Source organism: Otolemur garnettii, unplaced genomic scaffold, assembly GCF_000181295.1.
Source record: "Otolemur garnettii isolate 467f Iridium unplaced genomic scaffold, OtoGar3 scaffold00223, whole genome shotgun sequence".
NCBI lineage: Eukaryota > Metazoa > Chordata > Mammalia > Primates > Galagidae > Otolemur > Otolemur garnettii.
In genome coordinates this window covers 1,997,397-2,015,154 of record NW_003852618.1, presented here as the reverse complement: position 1 = coordinate 2,015,154, position 17,758 = coordinate 1,997,397, and the positions used below count along the sequence as shown (strand labels likewise).

General features: G+C 43.9%; 1 protein-coding gene across 1 annotated transcript; it reads left to right on the top strand.

Moving 5' to 3' along the window:
• The first annotated feature begins 3,271 nt into the window (after window positions 1–3,271).
• PRSS16 (protease, serine 16) lies at window positions 3,272–9,812 on the top strand. Its single transcript, XM_012812777.1, has 12 exons — window positions 3,272–3,341; window positions 3,416–3,582; window positions 4,312–4,411; window positions 4,570–4,699; window positions 6,028–6,151; window positions 6,361–6,438; window positions 6,535–6,582; window positions 6,941–7,231; window positions 7,972–8,113; window positions 9,038–9,217; window positions 9,339–9,484; window positions 9,589–9,812. The coding sequence occupies exons 1-12, from the start codon at window positions 3,272–3,274 to the stop codon at window positions 9,655–9,657; spliced, it is 1,545 nt and encodes a 514-aa protein (XP_012668231.1). The 3' UTR covers window positions 9,658–9,812.
• Window positions 9,813–17,758: the final 7,946 nt, after the last annotated feature.

Here is a 17,758-nt window from a genome sequence, read left to right as displayed (position 1 = left end):
ATGACGGATTGAGGTTGTTGGGTCTGAGTACTAAAAAGGGGATGACAACGACTATGGATGACCCCTCTGTGGTAGAAATATCTGCATTACAACCTTTGCCACAGTTGTGCTGAGGTCGCTATACACAGCAAGTAAAATGCTTGTTTCTTTTGATGGGCTTTGTCCTCATTAGTTTCATTTGTTTCACAAGGAACTTTCCAAGCAGGGGCACAGAGATACTGGAATGAGAGCTGAATTAAGAGATTCTGGTTAGATGACTAAGAGCTCCCAGAGCAGCGCATATTTGCTAAAACTATTTTTTAAAAAGTAACTAAGTCAGGGCACTGTGGCTCATGCCTGTAATCCTAGCACTCTGGGAGGTTGGAGGATTGTTTGAGCTCAAATGTTCAAGGCTGCAGTGACCTATGATGACACCACCGCAACCTCAGCGACAGCCCAAAATGAGAACTCATCTCTAAAATTAACATAAAAAAAGAGTTTAAGAATTTTCTAAAGTGGCTGTTCTCTTTTATATTCCTAATGCTTGTAAGTCTTAATATAATCATTCCAGGGAAGCCCTATCTCATAGTTTTTATTTGCATTTCATTAATAACTAATGATGCTACACATCTTTTCATGTGCATATTGGCCAATGGTGTGTTGTCTTTGGAGAAATATCTATACACATCCTTTGCTCTTTTTTGATTATGCATTGGTCTTATTATTGAATTGGGATGAAGAGCCCTATATTTCCACCTTAGCAATTAAAACAATTGAGTAAATTGATATTTATTTAAAAATTAATAAATGTAGTAATATGTTAATATTTAAAGGTCTTCAATGGCAACATATCAAACTTTAAATAAAAGTCCAACCCTTTTCTGTGGCTTGCCAGTAAGGTTGACTCTCTACTGATTTCTCTGTTTTTTGTTTTTTTTTTTCTTTTTTTGAGACAGAGTCTCACTATGTCACCCTCAGTAGCGTGCTAGTGGCATCACAGCTCACAGCAACCTCCAACTCTTGGACTTAAGCGATTCTCTTGCCTCAGCCTCCTAAGTAGCTGGGATTACAGGCACCTGCCACAGCACCCAGCTATTTCTTATTGTTGTAGTTGTTATTGTTGTTCAGCAGGTTGGGCCAGGTTCGAACTGGCCAGCCCTGGGGTATGTAGCTGGGGCCCTAGCCACTGAGCTACAGTCACTGAGCCTGATTTCTCTCTTTTCACCTAATTCAAGTTCCTTCATTTTCTCCTCCAGCACCACTGATTGTTGATGTTCCTTAAAGGTGCCAACCAGGTTCATGACTCTGAGTCTTTGCACCTGCTATTTCTTGGGCCAGGAATCTCATTCCAGATCACCTCATGCTTCCCACAGCTCCTCATTCTTGCTTCCACTCTTTTCCTCCCTCCCTTACTCCCTCTTTGCTCCCTTGCCTCAACTCTATGTCACAGTCTTAAGGGATTATTTCTTGGGCAGAAAATTAATTGATGAATTAATTAATTCATCCATATAGGCTTTTACTTACTACATATTTACTAAGCACCTACCAAGTGCTTTGAAGTTTGGTGTTTATGTTTGGGATTTATGGGTCCACAGTGAACAAAATAGACAAAATTCCTTCCCACACAAACTTATGTCCTGGAAAATGGTTTGGAGGAGTAATGCAGTAAGATATGATCACTATCAAGAAGTTATAACAGTAGAGTCAGGGGTCTGAGTGTCATGGGTTGTGCTATTTTGTATGAATGGTCAGGTAAAACCTATCTGTTAAGGTGAAATATGAGTAGGGTGTTATAGGAAATGATAAAATAACGATTGCAGACACATACATATTTGGAGAGAAAGTATTCCAGCGAGAGCAAAGATTCCAAGGAAGGAGTGTGGCTGATATGCTTGTGAAATATGAAATAACCCCATATGACTGGCACATTGAGCCTAGGAGCAGAAGGTAGGAGATAAAATCAGGAAGGTATCAGGGGGCCAGATCATGTGGAGTTTTGATTCAAAACTTCAGATTTTACTTTAATTAAGATAGGGAGCCAGGGAAGTATTTTGAACCAGACAGTTAATGACTAAACTTACATGTAATAAGATATCTGTCTGCTGAGTGGAGAATAAACCCATGTGGCATAAACTGGGAAACCAGCTAAAAGTCTTTTGTGACATCCCAAGTCAGAGATGCTAGTAGCTCAGAATCTATTTCTCATTGAAGATGGTGAGAAATCATCAAACTTTGGATATGTTTTTTAAAGTAGAATCAGCAGCATTATTTGATGGATAACCCATTCACTTGACAAACATTTATTGATTTCCCACTATGTGAACTGTTATAGGAATTAAGCATTTGGCAATGGACAAAAGAGATGAAAATCCCTACCTTTGTGAGCTTTAGTTTACAGACAGAGAGACAGACTGTGAGCCATATGATTTTTTGATGTGTAATATTTCTCATAGTGATAAATGCTATGAAAAATAATAATGAGTAAAGCTGGTAAAGAAGTAGAGGAAGGTCAAAGGTTTGGCAATTTTTAAAAAGATAGTGACCATGGAAGACTTTTCTGAAGAGACAACATCTGAATAAAGATCTGATTGAGGTAAGGAGACAAGCCACATGGATTTATAGGAAAATAGCAATCCACAGAGTAGAAACGACAAGGGTGAGAATTCTGAGGCAGGAGCAAGCCCAGTCTGCTGAGAGAACCATAAAGAGTTCAAGGAGAGCTGTGAGATTTTGGGTCAAGGGACTGAGGGGAGTGATGGGAACCAGAAAGGGGCACTGGAAGAGCCTAGAGTACAGGTAGGACTGAAAAAGAGATGCAGGGACTGGATTAAAAAGAGGGGGAGAGACTGAGTGTTGGGACAACCAGGAGAGACTGAAGATATGCTGAGGGGCAGGGAGAGAAGAAAGAGAGCATATGGACAATGGAAGGTTTAAGAGGAGAGAGGCAGAGAATGAAGGACAGGAAGACACAGGAAAGGGGAGTCTCAGGTAAAGAAGGGAAACTAAAGGGTGGGAAGGAGCAGATGGAGGCGCAGTGGGGGCTGCTGAGGGGCTGAGAGAGAAGAAACTGGCTATTCAGCTGCCACATGAGTAGCCTCCACATACAGACTCTGGCGTCCCTGCCCCGCTTTAGCGGTTCCTACAGACGCATGACCTGCCAGGAGAGGCATCTGAAAAGAAACTTGAGCTTTTGATGAAAAAGGATGAATTTAAAGCCCAGCCCCTGGGGACAGGATTAAGTCTGTCAGGAGTGGAGAAGAACAGAGCATCTAAGGCCCGAGCACTGGACAGTATGACCATAGCGCCTGCCCCATGGCTGGGCCCTCTGCTCCTTGTTTCCTTCTGGGGGCTCTCAGCTCCAGGTAAGAGGGAGCAGTGGGTCTAGCAGGGCATTGTAAGGAGGCCAGCCTGACTCCCTCCCCTCTGTGTCCCATAGCCTCCCTTCTTAGGCGCTTGGGAGAGCACATTCAGCAGATCCAGGAAAGCTCTCATCTGGGCCTGGGCCTGAGCCTGGGGCCAGATGATGTAGCCCTCCCAAAAGTGGGGTGGCTGGAGCAGCTGCTGGACCCCTTCAACTCATCTGACAGACGATCCTTCCTGCAGGTAAGGACAGGAGAGGAGAAACCCACTTTCTACTCTGCCCTCTTCTCAGTTTTCTCATCTGTCCCTCAATCTATACTTTTTGTCCTGTCTACACGTCAGGCTCCCCACTCCTCTGCCTCTCATGCTACACCTGCTGTCATTATCCTCTTCCATCCCTGTTCTTTAGACTCACCCTTAGTCTCCTCTCTCCTTCCTCAGGGTTCCATTCTGTTGGCTTCTTGGGTTCTGTCCTTCACCCTTTCCTTCTGTCATCAACTCCCACTCTGTCACTGTCCCTTAGTGCATACTACTCCCTGTCTAGGTATAACCCACCACTAGGTCTCAACATGTAACAGAAATTTGAATAAGCTTTGGACATAGACTCAGCTTACAAAATGCACTCAAAAATATCTACTAAATGAATGAACAAACTGACCATTTTTGAGAGCCTCCTCTATTCATAGTCCACAAAGGTCATTTCTTCTTGGGCCCCACATTTCCACCTGCATTACTTTAGGAAATAGCAAGTGTATTCCTTGTACCAGCTGCTCCTCTCATTATCTGCTTTTGTAGATCTTGCATTCTGATGAGTAGATAAACAGAAAGAAATGAACATATAAATAAGCTCGTTTCAGATGGTACAAAAAATGGAAGGAAAGATCCATTAGGGAGAGAAACAGGAACAAATGGAGTTCAGAGTAAGGCAATACTCTTGAAATACTATTTCTTCTTCTACAACACACCTTGTAGCGTTACTGGGTTAATGACCAACACTGGACTCACCAGGATGGACCTGTATTCCTGCATCTGGGAGGTGAAGGCAGTCTTGGGCCTGGCTCAGTGATGAGAGGTAAGAGGAAGGGGGCAAAGGTGGGGAGGACGAAAGACATGGTTATTAGGAAGCTGTGAAAACCAGGGAGGTGAGCCATGTGTTTCAATCCTGTAAGACCTAAGGGGTGTAGTGGCTTAAACCCAACTCAAATTCCCCCTACTCCATACTTTCCACAGGGCACCCTGCAGCCCTAGCCCCAGCCTTTGGGGCCCTGGTGATTAGCTTGGAGCACAGATTTTATGGCCTGAGTATACCTGCTGGGGGCCTAGATGTGGCCCAGCTCCGCTTCCTGTCCAGCCGCCATGCGTGAGTGGGGTAGGGAAAGTGTTTGTAGTCAAAGGATGGGAATGTCTGTGTCCTGGTATCTCTGCATCTTTGTCCCTCTCCACCACCCAAAGTCAACCTCTGAATTTCTGGTTCCCTCTCTTTTCTTCTCTGTCTTTCATAGTATCTTACTCTTTCTCTCTCCATCTCTGGGTCTCTGACTGTATCTTTCTCTTACACTGTATTCTTGTCTCTGTTTCTATCATCGACTAAAGTACACCACTGTCTCACTGTAGCCTACTCATTTAGACCACAGTACTTATTACCTGGATGACAGCCACAGCATCCACAGTTGTCTCCCTGCTTTTACCATTGATTTACAGGTAGAAGCAAAGTAGTTCTGTTAAAGCATAAAGTCATGATCATCCATAGCTCAAATCCCTCACATGTCTTCCATATTGCTGAGAATAAAGTCCAAGTGTTTACAACAGCCATGAGGGTCTCACAGGCTCTTTGCTTCCAGTTAACGCTGACCTCTACTCTCTCACATGCACTGGGCTCCAGCTACACAGAGATCCTTGCTGTTCTGCAGACTTACATGTACTTTCCTGCCTTGAGCCTTTGAATTCCTCCCTCTTCAAGGAGTGGCCTTCTCCCAGCTCCTTCAGTGTATCTCATTCACATTAACAACCCTCATCATTTCTTTTTCCCTAGCTTTATTTCTCCCACTTTATTGTTCTCAACAGGGCTTCTCCATCCCTCTCCTCCTTGGCATCTCTCTCTCTCTGTACCAGTCTGCCTGACTCTGTCTCATTCTCTCCCTCTCTGTCTACTTCAAGCCAAACTCGTTTATAATAACAGCAGGATGGCACTAACTGCAAACCGTGTAAGAAAGGTTGAGGAAGAAAGACTGACCCTGGAAGAACATTAGACATATCTCAGCATCTCTTTCCGTTTCTTGTGTATCTTTGTGTCTCATCCCTCCGGAATGCCTTCTATCCCAGCCAGCTAAGGACTTCTTCTCTGAGTAGCCCTCCTTGACTGCCCCCAAACCTTCCCTATATTTCTCAGGTTTTCATCTAAAAACTGCTTTGGAAATATTTCTTTCTCCTATTAAAACGAGAAGAGAGGGAGGATGGAGGCTTTTTAGAAGCCTAGGCAGGGTCTCCCTTGGCCTGGGCACACGTGCTTTCAAAACTATATATGACTGTGGAGAGCACTCAGAAATGCATCATGAGAAATGAGTCCTGGCTTCTGTCTAAACTCCTCCCTATTCACGTTTCTGAGTCGCGGTTTCCCCACCTGTGCAGTGGGGAAATCTTCAGGGATTCCCAGGGATGAGGACTGACAGAGCCTCCTTTCTGATCCAGGCTGGCTGACGTGGTCTCCGCACGTTTATCACTCTCCCGCCTCTTCAACGTCTCCTCCCTCAGCCCCTGGATCTGCTTCGGAGGCTCCTACGCCGGCTCCTTGGCGGCCTGGGCCCGGCTGAAGGTCCCCGGGATTCTGCCTGGTGGGAGAGAGGGAGGGAACTTGGACTCCGGGGTCCCAGTCTCAGATGATAGGAATAACCTCCCACCACGCCCACCCTTCCTCTCACCTCAAACTGTCTTCACAAGAGCCTGAGATCATACAGAGTGAGTGGAGTGACACAGGGGCGGGAAGACAGGGGGTCCCGGGGTTGACAGCTTCTACTCCTTTAGTTCCCTCATCTTATTTTCGCCTCCATCGCCTCCTCCGCTCCGGTGCGGGCAGTGCTGGATTTCTCCGAGTACAATGATGTAAGGATGCCCGGCCCAGGTGCGGAAGGAGGGGAGACCTCGTGGGTAGAGTCCCCAGACACCTCCCAGATACCTTTTCCTACGGTGCTACCACAGGTGGTGTCCAGAAGCCTGAAAAGCATAGCGATTGGCGGGTCCCTGGAGGTAGGAAGCGACCAGTCGGAGAGGGACGGGGACAGCGTGAAAGTCTGGGTCTGCATTGTATTGGGGTCTGAAGGAGGTGGGATCCCAGGAACACAGCAGATTTTGGAAGAAGGCGGGAACTGAAGAGGGACGGGGAATCACAAAGAGAAGAGCGTCCCCCAGTAGGAAGCAGGGCTTGGGAAAGGGACGATATCCTATCCGCCTTATCCCAGTGTGGCGCAGGGCCCTGCAAGAGGGCGGGTCTCTGGGCTGGGTCCGGCTGTGGGAAAGTGGGGAACTCTGAGAGGTGCAGGTCCCCAAAAGGAAAAGCCAAGAGCTAGCCTTGGTCTTGGCCAGCTCTGCCTCTCGCTCCCCGCAGTGTCGGGCCGCGGTGTCCGCTGCCTTCGCGGAAGTAGAGCGGCGGCTCAGTGCGGGAGGGGCGGTTCGAGCAGCACTGCGGGCCGAGCTGGGCGCGTGCGGGTCTCTGAGCCGCTCTGAAGACCAGGCGGAGCTGCTAGGGGAGCTGCAGGCACTGGTAGGAGGTGCGGTGCAGTACGACGGGCAGATAGGAGCGCCACTGAGCGTGCGACAACTCTGCGGACTCCTCCTCGGGGGCGGAGACAACCGCAGCCACCCAACTCCCTACGGTGGGCTTCGTCGGGCGGTGCAGGTGAGCACCCCTCCATGCTCTAAGAAGAGTTAGCAGAGGAGGATTCCTGTTCCGCCTTCGCAGTGTGTCTTGGACAAGCGAGAATCCTCTCTGGGCCTTAGTTGCTTCATCTGTAAAATGGGGATGAAACCTCACAGGCCAGATGAGAATGTGAAATGAAATGGGATATGTAAAACAATCAACTAGAAGCCCAGCAGACAGCATGCAAATGTTAGAGACTGTAGTGATTGTTACCTATTTTGCCTTTCTTGTTCTGCCCTCTTTTCTGAGTCTGCAGCAGTGCCTGGTGCATAGCAAGTGTTCAGTTAGTATTCACAGAATGAAAACATGTAACCCCAAGGACCTGAGTTCTCCCAGTTTCCTGGGTCCTCCAGTCTCTGAACCACAAGAGAGCTGTCACTTTTCCAGCATTGTCTGGACTAAGTGTGGTACTAAATACTTTAAATATATTATTTCATTTACTTCTCAGGCGATAGACACTATTATTATCCCTATTTACAGAGGAAGAAACTGAAGTCAAAAGGTTATACTTGTCCAAGGTCTCAAAGATAACACAGTCCCACTCATCCAGTGCCTTGATCTCTAACTCACAGACACCCAGGCATCCACCCCACTGACTGCAGACTCACAGGAGAACTCAGGAACTCGTCATTCTACTTCTGACTTTTGACTTGTGGGTCTGGGCTTTGGTTTGCTGGAAGGAGAGGAGAAATTTATGTATGTATATGTTTTTTACCTAGATTGTCATGCAAAGCCTAGGTCAGAAGTGCCTAAGCTTTTCCCGAGCAGAAACAGTGGCACAGCTGAAGGCCACAGAACCCCAAGTGTCTGGCATTGGTGACCGGCAGTGGTTGTATCAGACATGTACTGAGTTCGGCTTTTGTGAGTTCCTGACCTAACCCTTACCCACAAAACATACATTTTAGTCGCTGTATGGTCCAAACTCATTTTCATTTCCATAGGACAACTGACCTTGATTGCTAGGCATTGTGTAATCCAAAGATGTTGGGCTGGAAAGGGTAAAACCCATGCTACGTACTAGAGTGTGCTTGTGCTTTTATATGACCTTTATAAGCCTCCTCACACACACCATCAGGCTTCAGTATGCATGATCTTTCTTTCAACCTGCTCTTCTTTGTCCCTATTCCAGTGATAACCCTATGATTTTCACTGTCCTTAGACTAGGAAGTTTAGCCTTGTTTTGGTTGCTTCCTTCCCATTATCCAAATAGCTGGTCAATTACTCAGTCACACCCACTCTGCAACCTGGACAACTCTCTAGTCCACTCCTGCTCCTTCTATGCTTACCTCTGCTATCTTGGCAGAGGCCCCTATCCCCCATGCCGGGGCCCCTGCCCTAGCATCCTCCCTGGTCTCCAGGCTTTCACATCACTCGTATAATCCAACAACCACACAAAATCTAGAGAAATCTTTTTAAATATGACCTTCTCTGCTCAAAACCAACATTCCTCAGTGATCTCAGGGATACATCTTCTCTTCTCTCCCTTGGTCTGGCTCACTCTTACTCATTTCTTAAAGTTTTATCTCTTGAAGAGTGCTGTCCCTGAGCCCACCATCTTTTCTTTGGGATCCCCACAACCTGGCTTTTTTTTTTTTCCATCATAGCCCTATTTGCTCCAGGCTGTCACTGTCAGGGGATGTGTGGGTCTCTTCCAGGACTGTGAGTTCCTTGAATGGAAGACCAGGAATGTCTTGGCCATCACTGGAAGGAGCCCTATAAATGAGTATTAAAGGAGATTGAGGGGCTAGTAATATGCCCCACCCTTACAGGTATCTCCCTCCCCAGATGTCACCTGTGAGGATCCTATGTGTCCTTTCTCCCAGCTTCCAGCACTGCCCTCCCATCTAGACCTATGTGAGCAGGTGTTTGGGCTCTCAGCCTCATCTGTAGCCCAGGCTGTGGCCCAGACTAACTCCTACTATGGTGGACAGACCCCTGGGGCCACCCAAGTGCTGTTTGTTAATGGTAAGTATACCATCAAAACCTGTCTCTCCCCAAAATAAGAACAAGAACAAAAGAAACCTCTCTCCTAAGCATCCATCTAGCCCCAGTTCAACATATCAACATATATCCTCTTTCTTTTTAGGGGATACAGACCCCTGGCATGTACTAAGTGTAACGCAGGCTTTGGGATCCTCACAGTCAGCTCTTCTCATCCCCAATGCCTCCCACTGTTTGGACATGGCACCTGAAAGGCCTTTAGACTCCCCCAGCCTCCAGCTAGGGCGCCAAGTAAGAGGGCAAAGGTTCTGGGTAATATGCATGCTCATTGAATGTTCCTTCCTTCTACTACTGCTGAAATCTGACTCACAAGAGTTCTTCCCACCTCTTCACAGAACATCTCCCAGCAGCTGCTGATCTGGCTCACGCTGGCAAAGGATAGCCAGGTTAGGGGTGGGGTCTAATCCTACACCCTCACTACTCCCTGCATGGCCACCTCAGCCCTGGATATATTCATTCACTGGACAAAATAAATCAGCTTGTTTTGAGGATGAAATTCCCAGGAATTAGGATTCAGAACCTATTCTGCATATAGCTAGCTGGTGTCTGCAAACATCCTCACTCTCAACAAAAGGTGTTTTGTTATAGACAGAGTTATGTAAATATAAATAAATGATTGTTCTCATTTTGAATATTGTCATTTTAAATGTTAAATGTCAAAGAAATATAATTTCTTATGCTGGTGCCCTCCCCCTGCTAATCAGGTTCTGGCTCAAATTCTGCTACTTCAGCTCTGGGGCTGGGAACCCTGCTGCAAGTTTCTGTTTGGGGACCTCAGACCTTGACACTGTCTCTGCTTCTCACTGTTTCTCTCACTGTACTCTTCTCTCAGTCTCTCTCTCTCTCTGTCCATTTTTTCCTCTGTCACCATTTGTCTTTCTCAATCTCCTTCTGCTTCTCTGAATATCTTCATTTCTGTTTTTCTCTGTATCTCAGTCTGTTTCTCTTTTTATTTTTCTGTCTCTCAGTCTGTGTTTCTGTCCCTGTCTCTTGGTTAGTGTCTTCATCTCTATGGTACTATCCTCTCTTTCTGGTACCTCCACTGCAGTTTATTTCTGACTCTGATTCTTGGCTTCTTTGTTTCTCCAAGTCACTTTCTCTCTCACTCTCTTTCTCTGTCTCTGTATCCCTGTATTCCTTTAAACCAGAGGTTCTCAACTGTATTAAAGGGCCACGGCATTAGGAAGGTTAAGAACCACTGCTTTAAACTTTCCTTGTCTCTCCTTTGCTATACTTTTAATCTCTCTCCCTCAGGTTATGTCTGTTTCTGTCTCTGACACTTCTTTTCTTTCTCTGTCTCTTCCTATGACTTTTAATCTTTGTGATTCTCTAGCTCTTTTAGCCTTTATTCCAAACTCATCTTTTATCATCTCTTTCCACAATCAAATGTCACTGCCAGGCATTTCCTGCTTACAAACCTAAAGGCTCTTCAACCTTTCTCTGAACTCATCTCCTATCATCAGCTCCTAAAATCAGCTTTGTATCAGCTGCTTCCTCTACCTAGAAGACTGTTCCCTTTAATAACCCTCCAATGGCTGCTTTCTTTGTAAAATTCAAGCTCAACTAAAATGTCCCCTCCCCTAAGAAGCCATCTCTGACTGCTTTCTTGCTCCAGTCTCTATCATATTACTTGTTTCACGTGTTTTCTAGTCAAGTGCAATCTATTATTGCCTTTTTTCATTTTTCATTTTTGTTCTCCTCTGTATTAGACCACTAGGGTGAAAGAGGGAACTGAGTTATTGTAATAAATACACTTATATTAATTCCATATTTCACAACCCCTACAATTTTTACATGACGTTCTTTTCCAAAAGCTCATCAGTTTACTGGGCCAAAGCTTACAAAACACTTTCTAAGATGAGGGAGCTTTAGTAAGTTTGTGATTTATATGCCTACTACTTTCACTTATGGGTTATTTCAGCATCACAGAAAAGATTTTCGTTTTAATGAAGATAAATGGGGTTGAGGAATTTAGAAACATTGTGTTCTGATGATCTCTGGTTTCTCTCAAACGATTCCACACTTCATATGATCAAGTGAGGCTCTGTCCTTGACACTGTGCTTTAGAGGTTTCTGCTCTGGCTTGTGTCCAGGCATAACCTTTTCACAGAGGCAGGAACTTCAGAGGCCTTATAAACACGCCCCTCTATGTTCCCTCACTAGACCACACTCTCAACATCACTCATTAGAAGGCTCTCCAGTTAAGTCTGGAGAAGAGCAAAGGTAGAGGACTCATGCTACCTGATCAAAAGATTTCCAATAAAACTTCAATAATTGAGAAAATGTGATTTTTGCATTAGCATATAAACAAATCAATAGGGCAGGACAGATATATACAGAAACATTCGTACACATATGCCATATACCTGCCTATCTTGTGTTCAAATTTACCTATTTTAAAAGAATGCCAGTTATACTGGACTAAGGTCCAGCCTAATGACCTCATTTTAATTTGGTTACCTCTGTAAAGATACTAACTATATTTCCAAATAGGGTCACAGTTCAAGCAACTGGGGATTAAGAATTCAACATATATTTTTTGGTGGTGGGCAGCAGAGTTTGACTCTACCCATAACAGTACCCACATGATAGCAAGTGAAGGCTATTAATTCAGAAATTGCTATACCAAGTCAGCAACAGAGACTCACAGGCAAGAAAAGGAGTGGAAACATTGTGTAACTGAAAAAAAAGAGAAGGTCTTAGGTATGTCCTAACTGGAAACACTGGGCATATGGAGGCTGTAGGCTGGCTAACTAGAAGAGGGACATCCTATGCTATTGGTTAGGAGTGCATATTTGGCTTCGCCTGGTTTATCCTAAGTTCGAAGCAAGGGCAAAAGTTAGGAAATTGTGAGTTATTAACCAAATCCTGGCCATTTAGAGCCAATTGGTACAGGAGTTATTGTCTGATTTCTCTGATTGGTTGCCACAGATAGTTAGTTGTTTGACTTCTGGACTGGTTACTGTAAGTACTAGATTGGCTTCCTGGGCTGGTTACTACAAGTTTAGGTCACAGTTCTATTTTTACATAGAATTTGGCCATTGTCCATGTGTATATCCTATCTCTAAACCTCTCCCCTTGGATTTTGTGTGGCTTACGGACTGTTCTTTAGATTCAAGGTGCTTCCCTGCATTTAGCCAGAAACAAAGTACCCTCTTTGGTCTCTCCTGAGTAGGTACAGTCTTGTGCATATCCACAATCTTTCAGGCCACTAAAGCTGAGTGTGATCTTCACAGGGCCCTCGTTGGTTCTTTTCTCCTAGATATTCCCATTAAATTTCTGATACATTCCTAAATTAAATCTACTAATTTTTGTGTCCCTACCTTATTAATGTCCTTGACATGTCAATACCCTATTAATGTCCTTGACATGTCAAACTGCCCTGATTATTCTTCATGGAGATATCTTTTGTTTTCAGCAGTGCCCTTAGGCATAGATTTTTCCATGCTCTATTCTAAATAAAGTCACCCTCTTCAGACAGGGCCCCTTCAGCCAGTTCTCAAGGCTTGCCATGCCCACTAGGGCAGAACCTTTTCAACACAGAGGTGGAGCATTAGGAAAGACAGCATGGAAGCCATCAGTCCTCTCTAAAAGACTTCCACTGTTCTACCACAATTCAGTGAGTGATTCTTAATATATTGTAGGAACTTAATCAAATTCCAGAAAGTTTAAATGAAAATCCTGCCACCTGTGCCCTGGGGTATGGGAAGTACAGCATTTATATTAACAATATAACCTATATTGTTAATATAGGTTCTAGAGTATTTTGAAATAAACAGCACAGATAAAACAAGAAAACATCAGTCTTCTGGATGTTATATACATTTGAACTCATTTTAAAAAATTATTTGACTAGACATTTGTTTAGTCAGGTTTCAACATGCATGTTTAATTTGCCCTCGGTACCTCATTCTAACTTGTCTTGGTCTTCATCTTCACTCCTTCAAATTATCATTCTGTCCCTCTCTGGAAATCCTTCAGTGATATCCATTAGATCTGTCGGAATGTTCCCTGGTTCCCCTGTTTCCAGTATCAAGAATGAGTACTGGTACCAAGTTGAATACAATTCCACACAAACAGTTTACTACAAGAAAAATAAAGAAGCTATATGAACTGAAGGTGAAGAAAGCTACACAAAATGATACAAAGTGAAAATATGTTTTAGAGTGAGAGGAATGGGTCAGTCTCTGTGAGTGGAGAAAAACCACAAAGTCTCCCTACATGCTGCCTTTTAATGCTAACTAGTTTGTCCCACTTTTCTCCTGGCAGGATTGGGTGTTGTTTCTACCTTTCTGGGTGATCAACAGGTGGAGGTTATATAACAGATTACATAACAGGTTGGGTATGTGGAGGTCTAGCAATTAAATTTGTGAACTTGCCACTGTGTGTGTACCTTGGCAGCACTGTACAAACAACTTGTCTCACAGCTGTGTTCATGTCCACATGATATGGGAACGCGTGTGGCAGTGTCTTGTTGAGTGGGGTTCATTATTTCTGAGTGTTTTTGTGTGTCCTACAATGATAGCTCTGATGGTCATTCCAGAAAAGGAGTTCCAAAATTGCTTTGAAGGGTGAACTTCCAGCTCTCCTCAATTTCTGGCTTTATATTTCTTCTATCATCTTTTATTATATTATGTAATTTGTTTAATTATGTCATAGTGCTTGTAATTGTAAGCTTCATCAAGACAGATAATTTAGTTTGCTTATTTAATTCTATATCCTCTTTCATAGAATAGTGTTTGGCACAAAATAAGCACTCAAAAGTACTCATTTAATCAATGCATCAACTAGAGTTTCACAATCTAGTTTGCTGACTAGAACAATGAGATCTCAAGAGATTTTTGAGCATCTTATTTCACTATCAGTGTTATGATTGCAAGTGTGGGTGTATGTGTGTTAGCAGAAATGGTAGAAGTTCTTGATACTAGATCAAACACCTTCTGTCAAAAATAAAAATTGCTTAACTAATGCTATAGTTAAAAGTTTTCTGACAACCAGTTTCAATGACTATTTTTCTTTTTTCTTTCGAAAAAACAGCCTGGTGATCATGTTGTATTTCTCTCTCTCTCTCTCTCACCCTCTCCTTCCCCCCCGCCCACACTCCTGAATTAACCATTTCCCCTTATTACAACGACTCAGAGCCAAAGCCAACCACCATCATTAGTTCTGAGTTTTATTTCTATGGCCAGTGAAAAAGGCCTTCTGTTCTGTACCTGCCAGGGGCAGATATTTCCTGCTTCCTGCCTCTGAAGTTGCCCAATTTGAGCCTCAATACCTACATACTCCTTAGATCTAGATGTTTCTCTCCAGGCCCAGGTAAATATGACCCTGGACATTTATTTGGGGACCTGGCCTCAAGTTCTTGGCATTGATTTGGGGATCTTGATTATGCCAGGAGGTGGGAAGGAGCCAGAATTCTGGAGAAGATGCTCTGCTTGGTCTTTTTAATTGCACCCACACAGAACCAAAGCCATTTCAGTGTCTTGGTAACCGCGGAACCACCACAAGGCCAGCCGAGGCCAGCCTTAGCCGTTTAGACGCCTATGGAAAGGGCCCACCTGTATGGAAATAGTCTGCAGGAACATAGAGGAATCCGCACCCGCGCACATCGGTTCTGTGATCCTCTGGCTGAAACCTCAGGCTTACAGCAGCTTCCCATTCTTCTGGGCCTTCTCTAGATGGGAGAAAGGAAGCCCACCTTAGAGACGTTGTCTTGAACCTTTGGGTCAGAATTGACTGTTTGAGAAAGGCGAGGTTTTCATGTCTGGCAGGGTTCCTTTGAGCTAAATGTTGAGATTTTCTCTTTTTCTTTTTACTGTTTTCGCAATGGGGAGAGTGAAATAGGAAGAATGTGGGGATTTTTAAAAGTTGGTTTTTATGGTCTTGGGGTTTTATCCCCGAGAAAATAAAGTTTTAATTTCGTTGTTGGCTATATCTTCTAAAAAAGAGCAATGAACTTTAAGTGGTGGCCAGTTAGTCCACTTGGTTAGAATGTAGCATTAATAACACCAAGGTTGTGAGTTTTTTTTTTTTTTTTGAGACAGAGCCTCAAGCTGTCCCCCTGGGTAGAGTGCCATGGCATCATGCTCACAGCAACCTCCAACTCCTGGGCTCAAGCGAGTCTCCTGCCTCCGCCTCCCAAGTAGCTGGGACCACAGGCGCCCGCCACGACGCCCGGCTATTTTTTGGTTGCAGCCATCATTGTTGTTTGGCGGGTCCGGGCTGGGGATTCGAACCCACCACCTTAGGTGTACGTGGCTGGCGCCTTAGCCGGTTGAGCTATAGGCGCCGAGCCAAGGTTGTGAGTTTGATCCCTGTAAATGACCCTGTACTGACCATCAGTGGGATTTCTTTTATGTTTGCATCTTCTGTCAACTCCGTTCTTATTGCCTCCGAAGGCAAGCTTTAAGACTGCCACTGCTGAATTTAAGGACAGTTGGGAAGGTAGTACTGTTTGCCCTGGGTTGTGACTCATGTCTGTGATCCCAGCATTTTGGGATGCCGCGGCCAGCATGTGGCTTTGAGGACAGACGTTTGACACCAGCCTGGGCACTGCCATACCTACAAAAAAATAAAAAATTAGCAGACGGTGGTGGTGCATGTGTTGTCTTAAAGGTGTTGCTATTAGGGTCTCACAGAAAAGCGATGTCGTGAAGAATAAGCACGCATATTGAAATTGTGCTTTAAATAAAAGTGACCATCTGCTTGCTCAGGCAAAATGGCAAGCTTTCTTTATTTACTGGTTGTTTATATAATCAATCTTGTGCATGCGCACTATATAGCAATGACCTCATTAACATTCATTACAATCCCTCTGCAAATGTGCATTGGACATCAATGACTTCATTAATCCTTTTAAACATCTTGTGACCACCTGCCTGGTAAGTAGCTCCTTCCTAGTAATCTGATAATCCACCCAACATACACCTTTAAGCATAACCCTTTCAACATAACCCGGTTTAACATAACTAAATGGAGAACATGTTGTCAGTCATTACTTTCTTTGTTCTTATCTGACGAAGCCTGAGACTATGGAGGAACAAGGTAGATTGAATACTTTCCCTTGCTGACCTTGCCAGTTTGGAGGTGGCTGTTACTTTGAATCTTTAAGCAAGGCATAAAGAAACTTAAAGAAACTTCTTGGGCATACAGGAATTTGTGTGCAAACCTCTGCTTCTATGTAGGCCTTAAGTCGGGGGGAGGTTGCTGGAAACTTTTATAAGAAATTTTCAGGCTGGACTTCTCAAAAGCCTTTCATGAGCCCAGGTTTCATCTGTGCCATTAGATCCCTGTATGCATTGGATAAATTCCTCTTTTCTTGAGGTCCCTGAGCACATTTCCATTCCCAGACCTATCAGTAAGCGACCTTCGTCACTTACCACAGATCAGGAAAGGTTACTGATCGGTATCTGGCCAGTTTTCCAAAGGGCTTTTTTATTGACCTTATAAAGTCAACCTTAATTCCTTAATGCAGTCTGGACATCTCTGGAAATGCCACTCCAGCCAGAGCCTTGGTCAAGTTAGGCCATATGGGATTCTGCCTCAGTTTCTCACAAGTATGCCTGCACAAAGTCTTTTCATTGCTCTCTCAAATGGCTTTTTTGGCCAGAATCATATAGGCATTTTGCCTATACACATGCCTACTTGGGAAGACCATGTGAGCCCAGGAATTTGAGGCTAGAGTGAGCTACCATCACAGAATTGCATCCAGCCTGGGCAACTGAGAGAGAACCCAAAATATACAAAAAATAAAAAGGTAGCCCCACTTGCCATAGCAGATATAACTTGATATCTTGCTAAAGTAAAAGAAGAGTCAATTTCCTGTTTTTTTCTAGGAAAAACTTTTTGAAAAATCATTTTGGCATAAGTCTTTAAAAGAAAAAGAAAAGAAGACATCACTTGCTATGGTCATTTAGCTCTGCTGTTCAGAGCACAGTACTAATGATATCAAGAGCATGGGTTTCAACACTGTTTGACCTGGTCTGGGCATATTTCATGTTTTCTCAGACTCATCCTAAAGTTTGGAACAATATCTACAGTAACTCTCAATGGGTAATTTAGAGGATCTGAACTGAGATGATGATTTCAACAGCTATTTCTGATGGCTGTATAATGGCTTAGATTTTTGATTTATCCCCATTATTCAGAAAAAATTGACTTATATGGATTGTTTCCATCTGAGAAAAAAATTGTAAAAAGCATCCACACTTACTACAACTTCTCCAGTTGGGTTGTCACCAGATTCGTAAAAGACGAACCAAGATTTTTCAAATGACATGTGAAAATTTTTCATTAACATCAACAGGGAAAAAAAAAACCTTCATTTAAACCTTCTGAAGACTGAATCAACATGTTGAAGACATCTGTTTTTCTTTTTAATCATGTTCCTAGAACTCATTATAGAAGGCATTATTTTGAAATGCTTAAATTAAAGTTTAATTTGAGGAGTATGAAATAGATTCACATTTCAAAGTTGGAAAACATAAAAATGGAGATACAGTAAGA

What these genes read in the sequence shown, in the direction of transcription:
- PRSS16 (XM_012812777.1), top strand. Translation starts at nt 3,272, where the DNA reads ATGACCATAGCGCCTGCCCCATGGCTGGGCCCTCTGCTCCTTGTTTCC. An exon ending in ATTTCTCCGAGTACAATGAT is followed by an intron (nt 6,439 to 6,534) that starts GTAAGGATGCCC and finishes GTGCTACCACAG; the next exon opens with GTGGTGTCCAGAAGCCTGAA. An exon ending in CCAAGTGCTGTTTGTTAATG is followed by an intron (nt 9,218 to 9,338) that starts GTAAGTATACCA and finishes CTTTCTTTTTAG; the next exon opens with GGGATACAGACCCCTGGCAT.